Source organism: Mauremys reevesii, linkage group 4 (assembly GCF_016161935.1).
Source record: "Mauremys reevesii isolate NIE-2019 linkage group 4, ASM1616193v1, whole genome shotgun sequence".
NCBI lineage: Eukaryota > Metazoa > Chordata > Testudines > Geoemydidae > Mauremys > Mauremys reevesii.
In genome coordinates this window covers 56,587,212-56,601,613 of record NC_052626.1, presented here as the reverse complement: position 1 = coordinate 56,601,613, position 14,402 = coordinate 56,587,212, and the positions used below count along the sequence as shown (strand labels likewise).

The window sequence follows — 14,402 nt, the reverse complement described above, 5'->3', positions numbered from 1 at the left end:
TATTTCACTTTCATTTGATTCATGAATTAGATCTCTGTTCTATTTCATTTCTATCCCACTTGATTAATTTTAGAGTCAGAATTAGCAATGTAGTTTAAAAATTGTAGGATGACAGACATTCTTCTTGCAAAGGAATAGTCTGCATCAATCATACTGTGGGCTGTGATTTTTTTTTTTCTGAATTAAGTGTGCTAAGCATATTAAGGCTTGGTAGTATGTGGGTGTGAGATTCCCAGTGAAAACAAAGGTGCTTTAGATAGTGATGTTAGTCATTCCCTTTTTCTTCTGAGTCTCATTTCTTCAGCATGGTGTGGTGGAGACACTGTCATCCAGGTGAGACAAAAGGCAGAAATCCTAGCCACCTGAGATCAAAAGAGTCCGTCGCACCTTTTGCTGTTTGAGTTGGATACACTGTTGCTGTATGCAGTACGGCCACTCCAAATGTTCAAAAATCATTAGTTTTCCCCCCCCCAAATCACGAGATTGTAAAAAATAATAAATGTTATTTTTTTATTTGGGTTCTGGCTTTTGAGCCCTTATGGTGCACTTGCTTCATGTTTTTCAAGACTTTTCTTTGCAAGGCTATAAACTTTTTTTTCTTCAATGAAAGCTGAGATTCTCATGCAGTATCATGATTCTAGAAGTTGGGTTTTAGGAATAACACTAAAATGGCAATAGTTGGTCACACTGTAATAATAATAATTAATAGCTCTTATATAGTGTTCTGGTGGCCATGTTCCACCCTAGATGTTGCTGCATTTCATTGGCGAGTGAAGGGGTGTGTGTGTGTGTGCGCGCGCGCACGCAGTCTGCAAAGTACTGTGGGATTCCTTGGGCATGAGTGGTATTATATAAATGTCAAATATGATCATGGCTACTAAGATGATGATGATCTGTTTATATGTTCCATAGATTATTTGCTCACTTTTTAATATTTTTCACAAAAAATGCTATGTGTAGTTAAGTGTACTCCTTCCATTGTGTCAAGTATCAAAGGGGTAGCCATGTTAGTCTGGATCTGTAAAAGCAGCAAAGAATCCTGTGGCACCTTATAGACTAACAGACGTTTGGGAACATGAGCTTTCGTGGATCCGACGAAGTGAGTATTCACCCACAAAAGCTCATGCTCCCAAACGTCTGTTAATCTATAAGGTGCCACAGAACTCTTTGCTGCTCCTTCCATTGTGTAGCTCTCTTGGTAATAGATCGCTCTCTACTTTTCCATCTGATTTGGTTCTCTTGGTGCTATTTACCCCACCCCTCAATTCCCTCCTGTTGCCTGCTCAGATCCCCGGGGTGGATGGTTCAGGAGGACGGGGGAGGGGGAGCTACAAATCCTCTTTCCCCAGTTACTCTCCATCTTTGGGAAGCTTCAACAGTGTCTGGTAATTCTTCATAATCCTGCTTCCATCATGCCAACAGATTCCTAATATTGGCTGGCCTCTGGTCCTTGACTCTTCCCCTCCTGATGCATCCTCCAGAAAAACTTTAGTCTCCTCCAGGGGCGGCTCTAGGTATTTTGCCGCCCCAAGCATGGCAGGCAGGCTGCCTTCGGCGGCTTGCCTGCGGGAGGTCCCCGGTCCTGCGGATTCGGCAGCACACCTGCGGGAGGTCCGCTGAAGCCGCGGGACCAGCGGACCCTCCGCAGGCATGCCGCTGAAGGCAACCTGCCTGCCACCCTCATGGAGACTGGCAGAGCGCACCCTGTGGCTTGCCGCCCCAAGCACGCGCTTGGCGTGCTAGTGCCTGGAGCCGCCCCTGCTCCTCTAAGGCCTGGTCCACACTAGGACTTTAATTCGAATTTAGCAGCGTTAATTCGAATTAACCGTGCACCCGTCCACACCAGGAAGCCATTTAATTCAACATAGAGGGCTCTTTAGTTTGAATTCTGTTTGAATTCTGTTTGAATTTAGTTTGAATTCTGTACTCCTCCCCGACGAGGGGAGTAGCGCTAAATTCAACATGGCCATGTCGAATTAGGCTAGGTGTGGACGGAAATCAACCTTAGTAGCTCCGGGAGCTATCCTACACTGCACCACTCTGTTGACGCTCTGGACAGCAGTCTGAGCTTGGATGTTCTGATCAGCCACACAGGAAAAGCCCTGGGAAAATTTGAATTCCTTTTCCTGTCTGGCCAGTTTGAATCTCATTTCCTGGTTGGACATCGGGGCGAGCTCAGCAGCACCGGCAACGATGCAGAGCTCTCCAGCAGAGGAGTCCAGGCAATCTCTGAATAGAAAGAGGGCCCCAGCATAGACTGACTGGGAAGTCTTGGATCTGCTCGGTGTGTGGGGCAAGGAGTCTGTGCTTTAGGAGCTGTGCTCCAAAAAACGGAATGCAAAGACCTACGAGAAGGTCTCCAAAGCCATGACAGAAAGAGGATCCAGCCGGGATGCAACACAGTGCCGCCTGAAAATCAAGGACCTGAGACAAGGCTACCAGAAGACCAAAGTGGCAAACGGACGCTCCGGAGCCTGCCACCACTGCCCCACCAGTGAACGTGGACTCTGACGATGGGATAGTGTCGACGGCCAGTTCCTCGGCGATGTTCGCGGACGGGGAAGATGAGGAAGGGTTTGTAGAGGACGAGGCAGGCGACAGCGCTTACAACGCTGGTTTCCCCGACAGCCAGGATCTCTACATTACCCTCACGGAGAGCCCCTACCAACCCTCCCCGGCCGTTAACCTGGACCCTGAATCAGGGGAAGGATCAGTCGGTAAGTGCTTTTAACATGTAAACTTTTATTATTAATGGAACAGGAATCTGAACTATGTGAAAAGGAGGTATATATATATATGGGGATAGAACAGAAATCCTCCTGGGAGATCTCCACGAAGCTCTCCTGGAGGTAATCGAAAAGCCTCCGCAGGAGGTTCCTGGGGAGAGCTGCCTTATTGGGTGCTCCGTGGTAGCACACCTTTCCGCACCAGGCTTTCATGAGGTACTCAGGGAGCATTGCCTCCCCGAGCACGGCTGCATAGGCCCCTGGTTTGTGCCGGCTTTCATGCAGCATGCGCTCTCTATCTCCTTCAGTGACCGTCCTCAGGGTGATCTCGCTCGGAGACTCCTGTATCTAATTAGGGGAATTACTGTAATGTTATGCCTGGTCCAAAGTATTTTTAAAAAATCTCCAGACAGACGGCGTAGCAGAGACTCAGCACGCTGCTGCGTGATGAGCGTAACGGAAAGCCAAAGAATCAAATGGACGCTCATGGAGGGAGGGGGGACTGAGGACGCAAGCTATCCCACAGTTCCTGCAGTCTCCGAAAAGTATTTGCATTCTTGGCTGATCTCCCAATACCTGTACGGTCAAACACATTGTCCGTGGCAGTTCAGGGCATAGCTCGTCAATGTACCCCCCTCCCCCACCCTCAGAGGGAAATGGAAAAAAAAATCATCTCTTGACTCCTTTAAATGTCACCCTATGTGTACTGAATGCTGCTGGTAGACGCGATGCTGCGGCACTGTACTGTAGCATCCTCTGCCCCCCTCACCCGCCTTATGGGTGGCTGATGATGCAATAAGACTGATATCCGTCGTCGTCATCATCAGCCTTGCTGTAGATGGTGTAGTGCAATACGACTGGTACCCGTCCTTGTCATCAGCCCATAAGTAGACGGCCTGCTAACCGTCTTCATCATAGCAACAGGGGGCTGAGCTCCATCAGCCCCCGCCCTTCATGTGTAAAGAAAAGATTCTGTAGTGCCTGGACTGTCATAGCAGCAGGATGCTGTTTTCCTCTCCCCCACACTGCTTAATGTCCTGTCTGGACAATCATAGCAGCTGGAGGCTGCCTTCCCCTCATTTCATTTCAGTAACAAGTCACTGTTTCTTATTCCTGCATTCTTTATTACTTCAGCACACAAATCAGGGGACACTGCAACGGTAGCCCGGGAAGGCTGGGGGAGGAGGGAAGCAACAGGTGGGGTTGTTGCAGGAGCACCCGCTGTGAATGCCATGCACCTCATCATTCCTGCATAATCTGACACGGAGCGGCTGTGCTCTCTGGTTCTCTGAAACACTGGATCTCTAATACACTAGCCCCATATTCTATACAGGAATTATTCTATTTTTAGATACCATAAAGGAGGGATTGACTCGGGGAGTCATTCCCAGTTTTGTCTTTTGCACCCCCGGCTGATCTCGGCCAGGGGCACCTATGACAGCAGCAGAAGGTATAATGCAATACGGCTGGTAACCATCATCACCTTGCCAGTTTACAGTGGCATGGTAGATGGTACAATATGGCTGATAACCATCTCTGCTGTCATGCAAAAGCAAATGAATGCTGCTGTGTAGCGCTGCTGAATCGCCTCTGTCCGCGGCATCTAGTACACATACGGTGACAGTGACAAAAGGCAAAACAGGCTCCATGGTTGCCATGCTATGGCGTCTGCCAGGGTAATCCAGGGAAAACGGGCTCGAAATGATTGTCTGCCGTTGCTTTCCCGGAGGAAGGAATGAGTGACTACATGTACCCAGAACCACCCGCAACAATGAAATTTGCACCATCAGGCACTGGGATCTCAACCCGGAATTCCAAGGGTCGGGGTGGAACAGGAGCAGAGTTTATGCTTTCCGGGTTGCCTGCAGCAGGAGTGCGCACAAGATAGGTGCTGTGCATGCTCTTGTTCACAGACACAGACTAGACTGTGTTCATTGTTCACAAAAATGTATCTTTGCAAGGAATTCACTCCCTTTTTCCCATCACACAGCTTCGACTGTCTCCAGACCTGCCACAGCATCCCCCTCACAGAGGCTGGCAAAGATTAGGCGGCGAAAGAAAAAGACATGGGACGAGATGTTCGCTGAACTTATGGGCTGCTCCCGAGCCGAGGCGGACCAGCAGAGCCAGTGGAGGGAGACCCTCTCCTCTGTACCAGCGTTCACACAGCGAACGGGAGGAGAGGTGGCGTGAGGAAGACAAGCAGGCGACTCAAACGCTGCTTGGACTAATGAGGGAGCAAACCGACACGCTCTGGCGCCTTGTGCATGTTCTGCAGGACCACAGGCAGGAGGACAGAGCCCCCCTGCAGTGTATCTGCAACCGCCCTCCCCCGCCACAAAGTCCATACCCCCCTCACCCAAAATAACCAGAAGGAGGGGCGCTGGGGGGCGTTAAAACTGTCACTGCACTCCAGCAGAGTGCTCAAGTACCCAAAAGCTCTCATACCCTACATTTTGAGAAGTCCTTCCCTTCCAGACTCACCCAAGCCCCAATCCCAGTTTCATCCCCTAACTGTCTAGTTAATTATTAAAAATACTTTGCTGTTAATTACTGTTTCCGTCATGCTTTTTTAACAGAAGACTGTGTTTGAAGGGGGTGGGGAAGGGGGTTGGTAATTGCATAGGACGGTCACCTTTAGCAGGGTACAGACACGGGGGCAGGATCAGCAGCAGGTCACACACACAGTGCAGTCAGTAGGCACCCTGGTCGGTATGGGAGGTGGTTTCCAGGTTCTGTGTGGGTGGGGGGGGAACGTGACTTTGTAGCGGGGGAGGGAGGTTACAGATCTTATGCAGCGGTCCTTGTCCTGGACCGCAGAGTCACGCAGCAGAGGAATCTGTATCCGTCCTCCTCCGCCACAAGGTCACATAGCCCCTGCACACAGAATCCCAAAAAGGAGGGATGGCAGGCTCTGTTGAAACAACCAGTCCGGCACTGCAGACCGCTCTAGGAACAGGAGCCTGTCATTCCTCGAGTTCAGAGGCGGTCTTTACATCACCACACACCCTACCCAGCACAGTCTGCGTCCCAGTGTCAACCCTTTAACGCAAAGTCATTAATAAAGAAACCTTTGTTAAGTAACAATGGAACATGTATTTTATTTTTACACGTGTGTTGGAAGTGGGGGAAACGGGGTGAACGGGGTATGTAACTGCAGAGGATAGTCAATGGTAACCGGGTAAAGAAACAGGGGCAGGTTCAGCTTCTCTGTAAAGAAACTGAACAGTCACAGGTCACGCTGCTCGCTGGTACTTGAAGAGTTCCTTGTCGCTGTCCAAGGCGCCTGTATAGGGCTTCATGAGCCAGGGCATTAGCGGGTAGGCTGGGTCCCCGAGGATCACTATAGGCATCTGCACATTCCCCAACAGTTATTTTGTGGTCCGGGAAGAAACTACCTTCCTGCAGGTGTCTAAACAGACCACAGTTCCTGAAAACACGTGCGTCATGAACCTTGCCTGGCCACCCGACGTTGATGTTGGTAAAACGTCCCCTATGCTCCACCAGTACTTGCAGCACCATTGAAAAGTAGCCCGATTTCTCAGCAGCTGACTGTGGAAGAGGTGGACGATAAGGTGCGAGGAGGTGAAAATGGCCATAACTGCAGCGGGCTACATGCTTGCAGTGCTGTGGCGTCCGCGCTGTCACTGACCAGAAAAATGCACGAACAGATTGCCCGCAGGCGTTTTCGGGGAGGGAGGGAGGTGATTGACGGTTCAATGATGACAGTTACCCAAACCACCCTCGACACATTTTTTCCCCCAGCAGGCATTGGGGGCTCTACCCAGCATTCCAATGGGCAGCGGGGACTGCGGGAACTGTGGGATAGCTTCCCACAGTGCACCGCTTCCAAAGTCGACGCTGGCCCCATTAGTGTGGAATCACAAAGTCGAATTAGTGTCCTTAGTGTGGATACACAAATTCGACTTCGTAAGGTCGATTCCACAAATTCAAATTAAGTTGAATCGAACTACTCTTGTAGTGTAGACATACCCTAAGATGTTATAATGGAGATAAAGCTTCCTTCTTTTAAGCAGGGGGAGCTACCAAGAGTCTGTAGATTTCCCCTTGCCACTTACATAGTTTTAGTCTGTTTCAAACTTTGACCTTCTGTTGTTTAAACAGCTTACTCATCCAAATCCTTCACTCACCTTTGTCCTCCCAGGAACAAAGACAAATCTTGGTCCTTCTTTTCACAGATATGCATGGAATTTCAATATCAAGAAAGATAATTTTAGTCACAGTGATGGAGAACAGAAAAAGCATATCTTGCCAAAGTTGTGACAGAATTTCTGCAGATAGAATCTAATAGTTTCATCTGCACTGTTTCTGTAAAAACTCAGCTCCACTGGTCTGCGAAAATGACAAGATTAGCAGTTCCAAAGGCACACAATTCTGTGCAGTTTTTTTTTCAGGCTGAAGGCTAAGGTTGGATGGAGTTCAGTAAACAGCTCTTTCTGGCTCTTGTAAAACCACCACTATGATATTGCATTCAGTTCTGGACATTTTATAATCCAGAAAGATGAATGTGGATTGGAGGGAGTTTGAGAAGAGTTATAAATATGATTAGTGGGCTGAAAGGATTTGCTTACAAGGACAGTTTTAAAAGAGCTAAAAATACCTAGCATGACTGAAATGACAGTTTAGAGAAACATAACTGTCTGTAAGTAACATCACCAATACAGAATAATTCTTTAAGCTGCCACAAAACAGAATAATTAAAGTTGGAGGATGAAACTCAGAGGACAATTTAGTGTATAGTGGGAGAAATGTCCTGACAGTTTGGTCACAGTCCGCGTGTGCACCCAGTAAACAATAGGTAGAAAACAATCCGGTACAGAGAGATGATAGGACTAGATTTAAGAGATATTTTCCATCTCTATATTATTTGAAGATGGGAAAGTAAGCGACTGTGCTTGAGGAAAGATCTAAGTTTGATATCACAATGTTGCATTCAATTTTTATGCGACAGATCACTTGAGTTTAAAATCTTCCAGGACACTGGGATCATTTGGTCACTCTGTTTTCTCCTGTGCTGCCAGTTTCCCCTAGCTCCTTGCTGCGATGTTGTTCTTTCTCTGCCAAGCATTTCTCACTGCTTCCAGGCCACCTCTTTGGTCCACGTCTTTCAGTATCCATCTACTTCCAGGTCATTATGCTTGAGTGTGCATTTCACCCTTCTACTTGAACACCCTGTTGTAACAGTGGACAGTGCACATGATACATTCCTAACCACACAAAGCAAATGACTTTTGAAAATTGTTTTTGGTGATGGAGAGAAAGGAGTAGATATTATATCATTATATGTTACTTAGCAGAGTTGCATGCGGAAGCCTGCACGGTGTCTGCTCACACAGTTCTTAGCTGTAAGTAGGGTTAGTCCTTGACGTTCATAAGCACTAAAGTTTTCACCTTCCTTCCATGTTACATAGCCAAGATACCCTGTTGCGCTTTGACAGTTTAGGCAAAATGAGTATATGACAGAGCAAGCTTCTCTCTCAGCTGTTTTTCCAGTGAGTTTCGTTTCTGATCCCTATTTTTAATGAATATCTTGTGTCAGGTAACATTTTTCCTATTAGAATGCTAGAAGCTTAAAGCTTCTTCTAACCTGCTCTTAATATGTGCCTTTGCAAAATGTGTAAGTGACAATTGTTAGTGGTGGTCAGAGGTATAGCAACTTAAGAGCAAGATTGGCAACAGAATTGTTGAGTGTTCTTTCTGCATCTTTTTAATCTAACAGCATCATCATGTTCTCCTGCTTCCCCCTTGATGTTTGCCCCTTCTATTCTGATTAGCTGACTATAGGAGTTGTCAACTGTCACTGAACCCAAAAGCTCTGAATGTTTTGTTCTCTGCAAAGTTTTAAGCCTACAAAATTCAGAAGTGTTATCCTGTGCTTCCCTATTACAGTAGTTGTGTGCACACAGTGCTGTTAAAATAGTTTAACATAGTGTAGTCCTATCCTAATAGCAGGCTAAATGAGTACTTTGAGGGTGATATCTGTCTTAAACCAACATAAGAAAAGCAATTCATGGTTAATGCTGGTAGTGTCCTTAATGTAATATTGTGCCTCAGTTTTCTTTGCATACAGAAGTATAGAAAATTATCCATTTATCTGGTAAAGGATCATATCTGCTGAAATACTTAAGATCTATTAATAACTTTGAGCCATGTGATTGTGTATTCCACCCAAATCCAATATTACTTTAACTTGGCTTTAGGTGTATGACTTTCCATTTTTAAAATTGAACACACTAATTAAAAAATATATATACAAACTGAGAATTTTTAAAATGCTGTTTAGGAGCCACTGTGGTGGTCTCTGCCTAAAACTGTCATTATCTAAAACATAACTTCTGAAAATATTTTTTCTAGGCTGTAATTACTAGTATGACCTGCCTAAATATGTACATATAATATCTATTCTTAACACATTTGCCTGCTAAGTGATCACTATAATCCTATTATACAAATATGCCTTTAAATATTTAGAGAGCCCAGATTTTTTTTACTTCCTAGACAATTATAAGTCTGAATAGACTGTCCATAAATCCATAGGAGCTGCAGATTATTCAGAATTCACATTATTGCACATATCAAGAAAATACAAACAAATTTTAAACTTTAATTTTGTCAGCTAATTATGGCTGAGGGGAGAACAAGGGAACCCAAGACTCTAAGGGCATGTTTGTGGAATGTTCCTCTCACTGTCTAGTGTGCTGAAGTGGGGACAGCTTCTCTAAGTAAAGGATTTATGAAATACCGAGGTGGGAAAAGTTGGAAAACCATCCATCCATTGCAAAGTTACAAAGCATTATTCTATCCAGTAAACAGCAGCTTTGATGCAGAATATCTGCTAGGTTCAGTAGTAGCTAGAGCTCCCTTACAGTTACTGGTTTTCTGGATTTCACTAACCCAGATGGAGACTAGTCATTTAGCGAATACAAACAAAAGCAAAGCATACTTGAAAATGAGGCTGAACTGGAATTGATCATATAATGGTTGTCATTTGGGGATATTGAATTAGATGCATAATGTAGTTACTGTGTCTGTAGCTTCTGTAGTGCTGTTAGCACATAATCAGTACATCATACGTTGGCAATAAAATGTCTAACCGGTCAAGAAAAATAGACAACAAACAAACATGTTGGTCAAGCTTCTCATTTAATAATGGGACCTTTTTATTCCTAGTTAACACTATGAAATCCACTCTGACACAGAGTGACTTACACTAATGTACATATTTTAAGTAAATATTTGCTTGGCTTTCAATTATTTTTCTTTTATTTTCTCTCTGAATATGATGCACTGGCCAGTAATGTGTTATAGTGCAACACTTCCTCCTATGGAAACCTTATTGACCTCTGTAGAGTTGCATGAGTGTAAATAAGGGCAGAATTTGACCCACAATCTTTTTTTAATTGTTTGAGAGTGGTTTGGGGGTTCTTTCATGTGAAATAAATATCAGTGAAAGCTATTGTGTTTGATAGTTTAATGGTTATATTTCTGGTGATGTTGAGCAAAGTGGAAATGGCAGCTTGCACTTTTCATTAAGACTGTGGCTACTGATACTTGTATCAGCCAGGGAGTTCAACAGTAAGTTACTTTTTCAGCAGTGTGTGGGGATGTGGGGGGATAGCTGCAGAGTTGACAAGCAACTTGGCTTTGGAAGGGTGGTGCAAGTTCCCTGGAAAACTCCATGTAACCCTGTGAAAAGGCACAGATCAAGAGCACCTGGGGGTAAATGTTATGACACCGAGCATGAATTTTAGTGTTGCCATCCTTTTTGTGTTAAATTCTGCAATGGAAAGAAGGGTATCAGGGAGTATATTGAGAAAAGATTGTGATGCTGTGCTACTAATTTGCAGTTTGTTACATCAAAATTGCCTTCATTAAGTTTTTTTTCCCCTTTTTACAGGCAACGTTACAGTAGAAGATTAGTCAGATGCCTTCTGTACATTCTCGACATCACATGCTGTCTCATGCAAGCTTTGAAACACTGACCACATAATTTAAATGAATGAATAATTAGGTGAGCATAATGGAAGGCACTCATACTATCCTCCAATTGCACAGGCCCATTATGGAACTCTGTTACGTCAGCTTCTATCTCCCAAAGGGAAAAGTCAGAGGATTTACATACAAGGGCTGTGTAACTCTAGACAAATCCAATAAACGTTTTCATAACTGCTATCAAGTAAGAGAAGGGTCAGAGACAGCAGAACCAAGAGAGAAACCTTATGAAAATGTTGGAGATATTTTTTTCAAGCAAACTACCACTAAAGAGATTCTCACTGAGCTGTATAAACTAACTGCTGAAAAAGAGAGGCTGTTAGCTAACCTACTCAGTTCACACAACATTCTGGGTATTAAAATGGGAAATCAGGAGGGGAAGCTACAGGATGCCTCTGGAGGACTGAAATTTAAAGATGATGATCTCTTAAGTTTCAAGGATCAGCAGGAAATCTTTTTGGGATCCACAGATCAGAAACCCAGCTTGAGAAACAAAAAGATGAGGAAAACTGGCAGAAGGAGAGAGAGCTTGGAGGAGTTCATAAACAAGAAAATGAAAAAGAAGATTCACGGCATTTTGGAACCTTCTGTGTTAAACAGGACAGATATGCAACTGGGAAACAAAAGGACACTTCCCACCAAATTTTCTGCTGGCAGCTCTCCTGGTTCCTGTTCCAATTCTAATTGGCAGACAGTAGAAGACCAGGATGATTTATCATTTGACATGAATATATCACCAGAAAGATGGAGAAAAGATGGGTATTTTCTTGAGTGCAGTGGGACTTTGAAATCAGAAATGGACCTGTCTGATTCTCTATCCGAATATGACAATGATGTGTATGGAAGCTATATTACACATCCCAGTGCTGGTCTATTGCATGATGCAGAGGATACTCTTAAAGTAATGAAGGTGGAGCACAGCAGCCCTTTGTTAAACTCTTTCCAAGACAGTTTATCTAACAGATTTGAGGCCTTAAACAAGACTGCAGCAGCTGAAAGCCTGCATGGTTATGAGTATACTGAGCAGACCTGTAGTAAGAAACCTACAGCCAGAGTTGTTGCTAAAGTACAGGATTTGAGAGAATGTATGCAGAAAGTTATAAAAACCCATACGGAGTCTGATGATAACCTTTCTTACAGTGATACTCAAGAAGATAAGGAAACTGTTACACCTGTTCTCTCTGAAGTGTGCAGTGAATTTATAACAAAAGCTGAGGTATTCAGTATAGGGGAAGCTACTGTTGACTCTAAGTACACTGTGATGCAGGAAAAGGAATGCAACGGTTGTGTTTTGCAGTGCAAAGAAGAGAGACTGCAGACTACTGATGAGTCATGCAACCTTGTAGCAGCAGTCAATAAAACCCTTCTGAAAATTATCCAGAATGACAGTTTAGATGAAGCTGCAGAATGGAAGAGACTACAACAAATTACAAGAGCAGACAAAAACCTACCAGGCTCGATGTATGACAAAAGAGCTACCGTACCCCGGGAGAGCAACAAAGGTTTGTTTTTAAATCTGCCAATACATTTAAGAACTGATATTTCTCAGACAAGCACTAACATTAAACCGGAAGAGAAAAGGCCGCTATCACCCTCTTTAGTTGCTGTCTGTAATGTTTTTAATAATTCACATTCAGGATCCAATGCACACAAACAAATGTCACCTATTCCTTCTCCTTTATCTTCGAGATTGCCTAGTCCACAGCTGCACCATAGGATTCTTCCACTACCTACACAGAACACCGAAAAAGAGTCTGTGTTGAATGACTATCGCAGTGGGAGACACGATGCCACAAACCTCTCCTTTGCTAATGATTTGGAATCACAGTTCTATCTGAAGTTTCCTGAATTTGGAGAATTGGGATTTTCTATAAGACAACCAGGCCTACATCAGCGCACAACTGGAGAGCATTTGGAAAAATGCACTATCCAAGAAAAACTAACTACTCAGACACAGCAGCAGCAATGTACAGGTTAGTCCTATTTCAGACCATAAAAAAATTCTGTCAAACTCTAAACATCCCAGATGTGGTCTTTTAATAATGACCGATTTTGGGGGCTTAAACAATGCATTTGCAATTAAAGTAGTTTGTTTACTAATTAAAGCTCTGATTTGAAATTTGATAATATATTTGGTTTTTATTAAAGTGATCATTATAGTTTGTGGTGTTTGCCAGATATTTAGGTGCACAACATTTACCACGAGCTGAATATTTTTCACTCGTAAGATATTCATATCTACCATATGTTATGCATCCAGTTATAAGTTCATTTCCTACACAGGGTGAAAATGTGTACTTGCTTCCTGTTATATATGTTATAGATTGTCAAATGGACCAAATATCTATTGTCAAAATCATTTGGTAGTTGATTTGGCTTACCAGATGGTATTTTGCACTTGTAGTGCAAGTAAATTAATTTATAATAACTTAGGGTAAGATTGGTGCTTTGGCCATGTAACTACAACAAGTTCATATAAATGCTGTGATAACAAAATGTGTTTTAAAGTGTTGCACATGAGAATCATGTTACAATATACTTGTATAATGTGAAATATATACTGCATGCTGGACAATTATCTCTGCATCATGTTAACTGGCACAACAAGGCCCAAGTTTTTCTGGGAGATTGGAGTACTGGGGAGTTTTAGTTTTAGAGCATTTGGGTGTGAAGAATAACGAGTTGGGGGAGTAGTGAGCATGCTTTGTGTGATTTTACAGCTTACGGGAGAGGGCTACACACTTCAGTGACTTCTCAAAGTTCTTCATAGATAAGGGAAATGAGAAGGAAACAGAACAGTGCTTCCATACCCACAAAATGAAACTCTACTCACCACCTTCATAAAGATACTGTAAAAAAAAAGTCATTACAGTTTTTCAAATCTTTTTATCCAATCTCAAACTTTTGTCTAACTACAAATCACTGAACTTAGAAGACACTAGGATCCAGGTGCCAGATCCAGATTTTTGTGGAACTATTGTACAATGCTGTGTCTGGCAGGGGTGCTGGAACAAGTGATCTCTTCGGGTTTGTTTTGTTATTTGTTGTTTTAAAGGCAAAAATCCAATGTTTAGTGGCATGGCTGTGAATGAAACTTTTCACACAGCTCTACACAAGCAATTCCTTCCTCACTCTCACAACTATCAACTGAAGTCATAAGACTAGAGAATCAAGATGATGACTATGACTCTTGTGCTGTTATGAATCGATTTGGGTGGATATTTACCCTCTTTCATTCTGGGATACCCACTGCATGCTCCCACAGTTTAAATTGGAATACCTAGCTGGCTACGGATAGTAGTAGATGCACTGAAAGCATTTCCATTATTTGGTGGGCAGAGGGTGCTCTCTATATATGCTTCCCTGGCTCTTTGCCATTGCTTTCTTTATAGCAAATATCATGTTTTGGTGGCATTGGGCTTGTATCTTTTGTTGCTCAGGGTAGGGTTGCCAGATGTCCGGTTTTTGACCGTAACACCCGGTCGAAATGGGACCCTGGCGGCTCCAGTCAGCAATGCTGACTGGGCTGGTAAGTCTGGTCAGTGGTGCTGCAGCACTAAGGCAAGCTAGTCCCTACCTGTCTTGGCACTGGGGCGCACCACAGAAGCAGCCAGCAGGTCTGGCTCCTAGGCAGGGGGGCCACCGGGCTCCATGCACTGCCCT

General features: G+C 44.0%; 1 protein-coding gene across 2 annotated transcripts in view; it reads left to right on the top strand.

Moving 5' to 3' along the window:
• Positions 1 to 10,658: 10,658 nt before the first annotated feature.
• The window catches only part of FMN1 (formin 1), a 346,645-nt gene continuing 342,901 nt past the window's right edge, over positions 10,659 to 14,402 (top strand). The window contains exon 1 of one of the 2 annotated variants that reach the window (XM_039536556.1): positions 10,659 to 12,712. In XM_039536556.1, coding sequence (XP_039392490.1) covers positions 10,768 to 12,712 — 1,945 coding nt within the window. In that variant the 5' untranslated portion in view covers positions 10,659 to 10,767. The remainder of the gene's footprint in view (positions 12,713 to 14,402) is intronic. The other variant, XM_039536557.1, reaches the window with a different exon arrangement.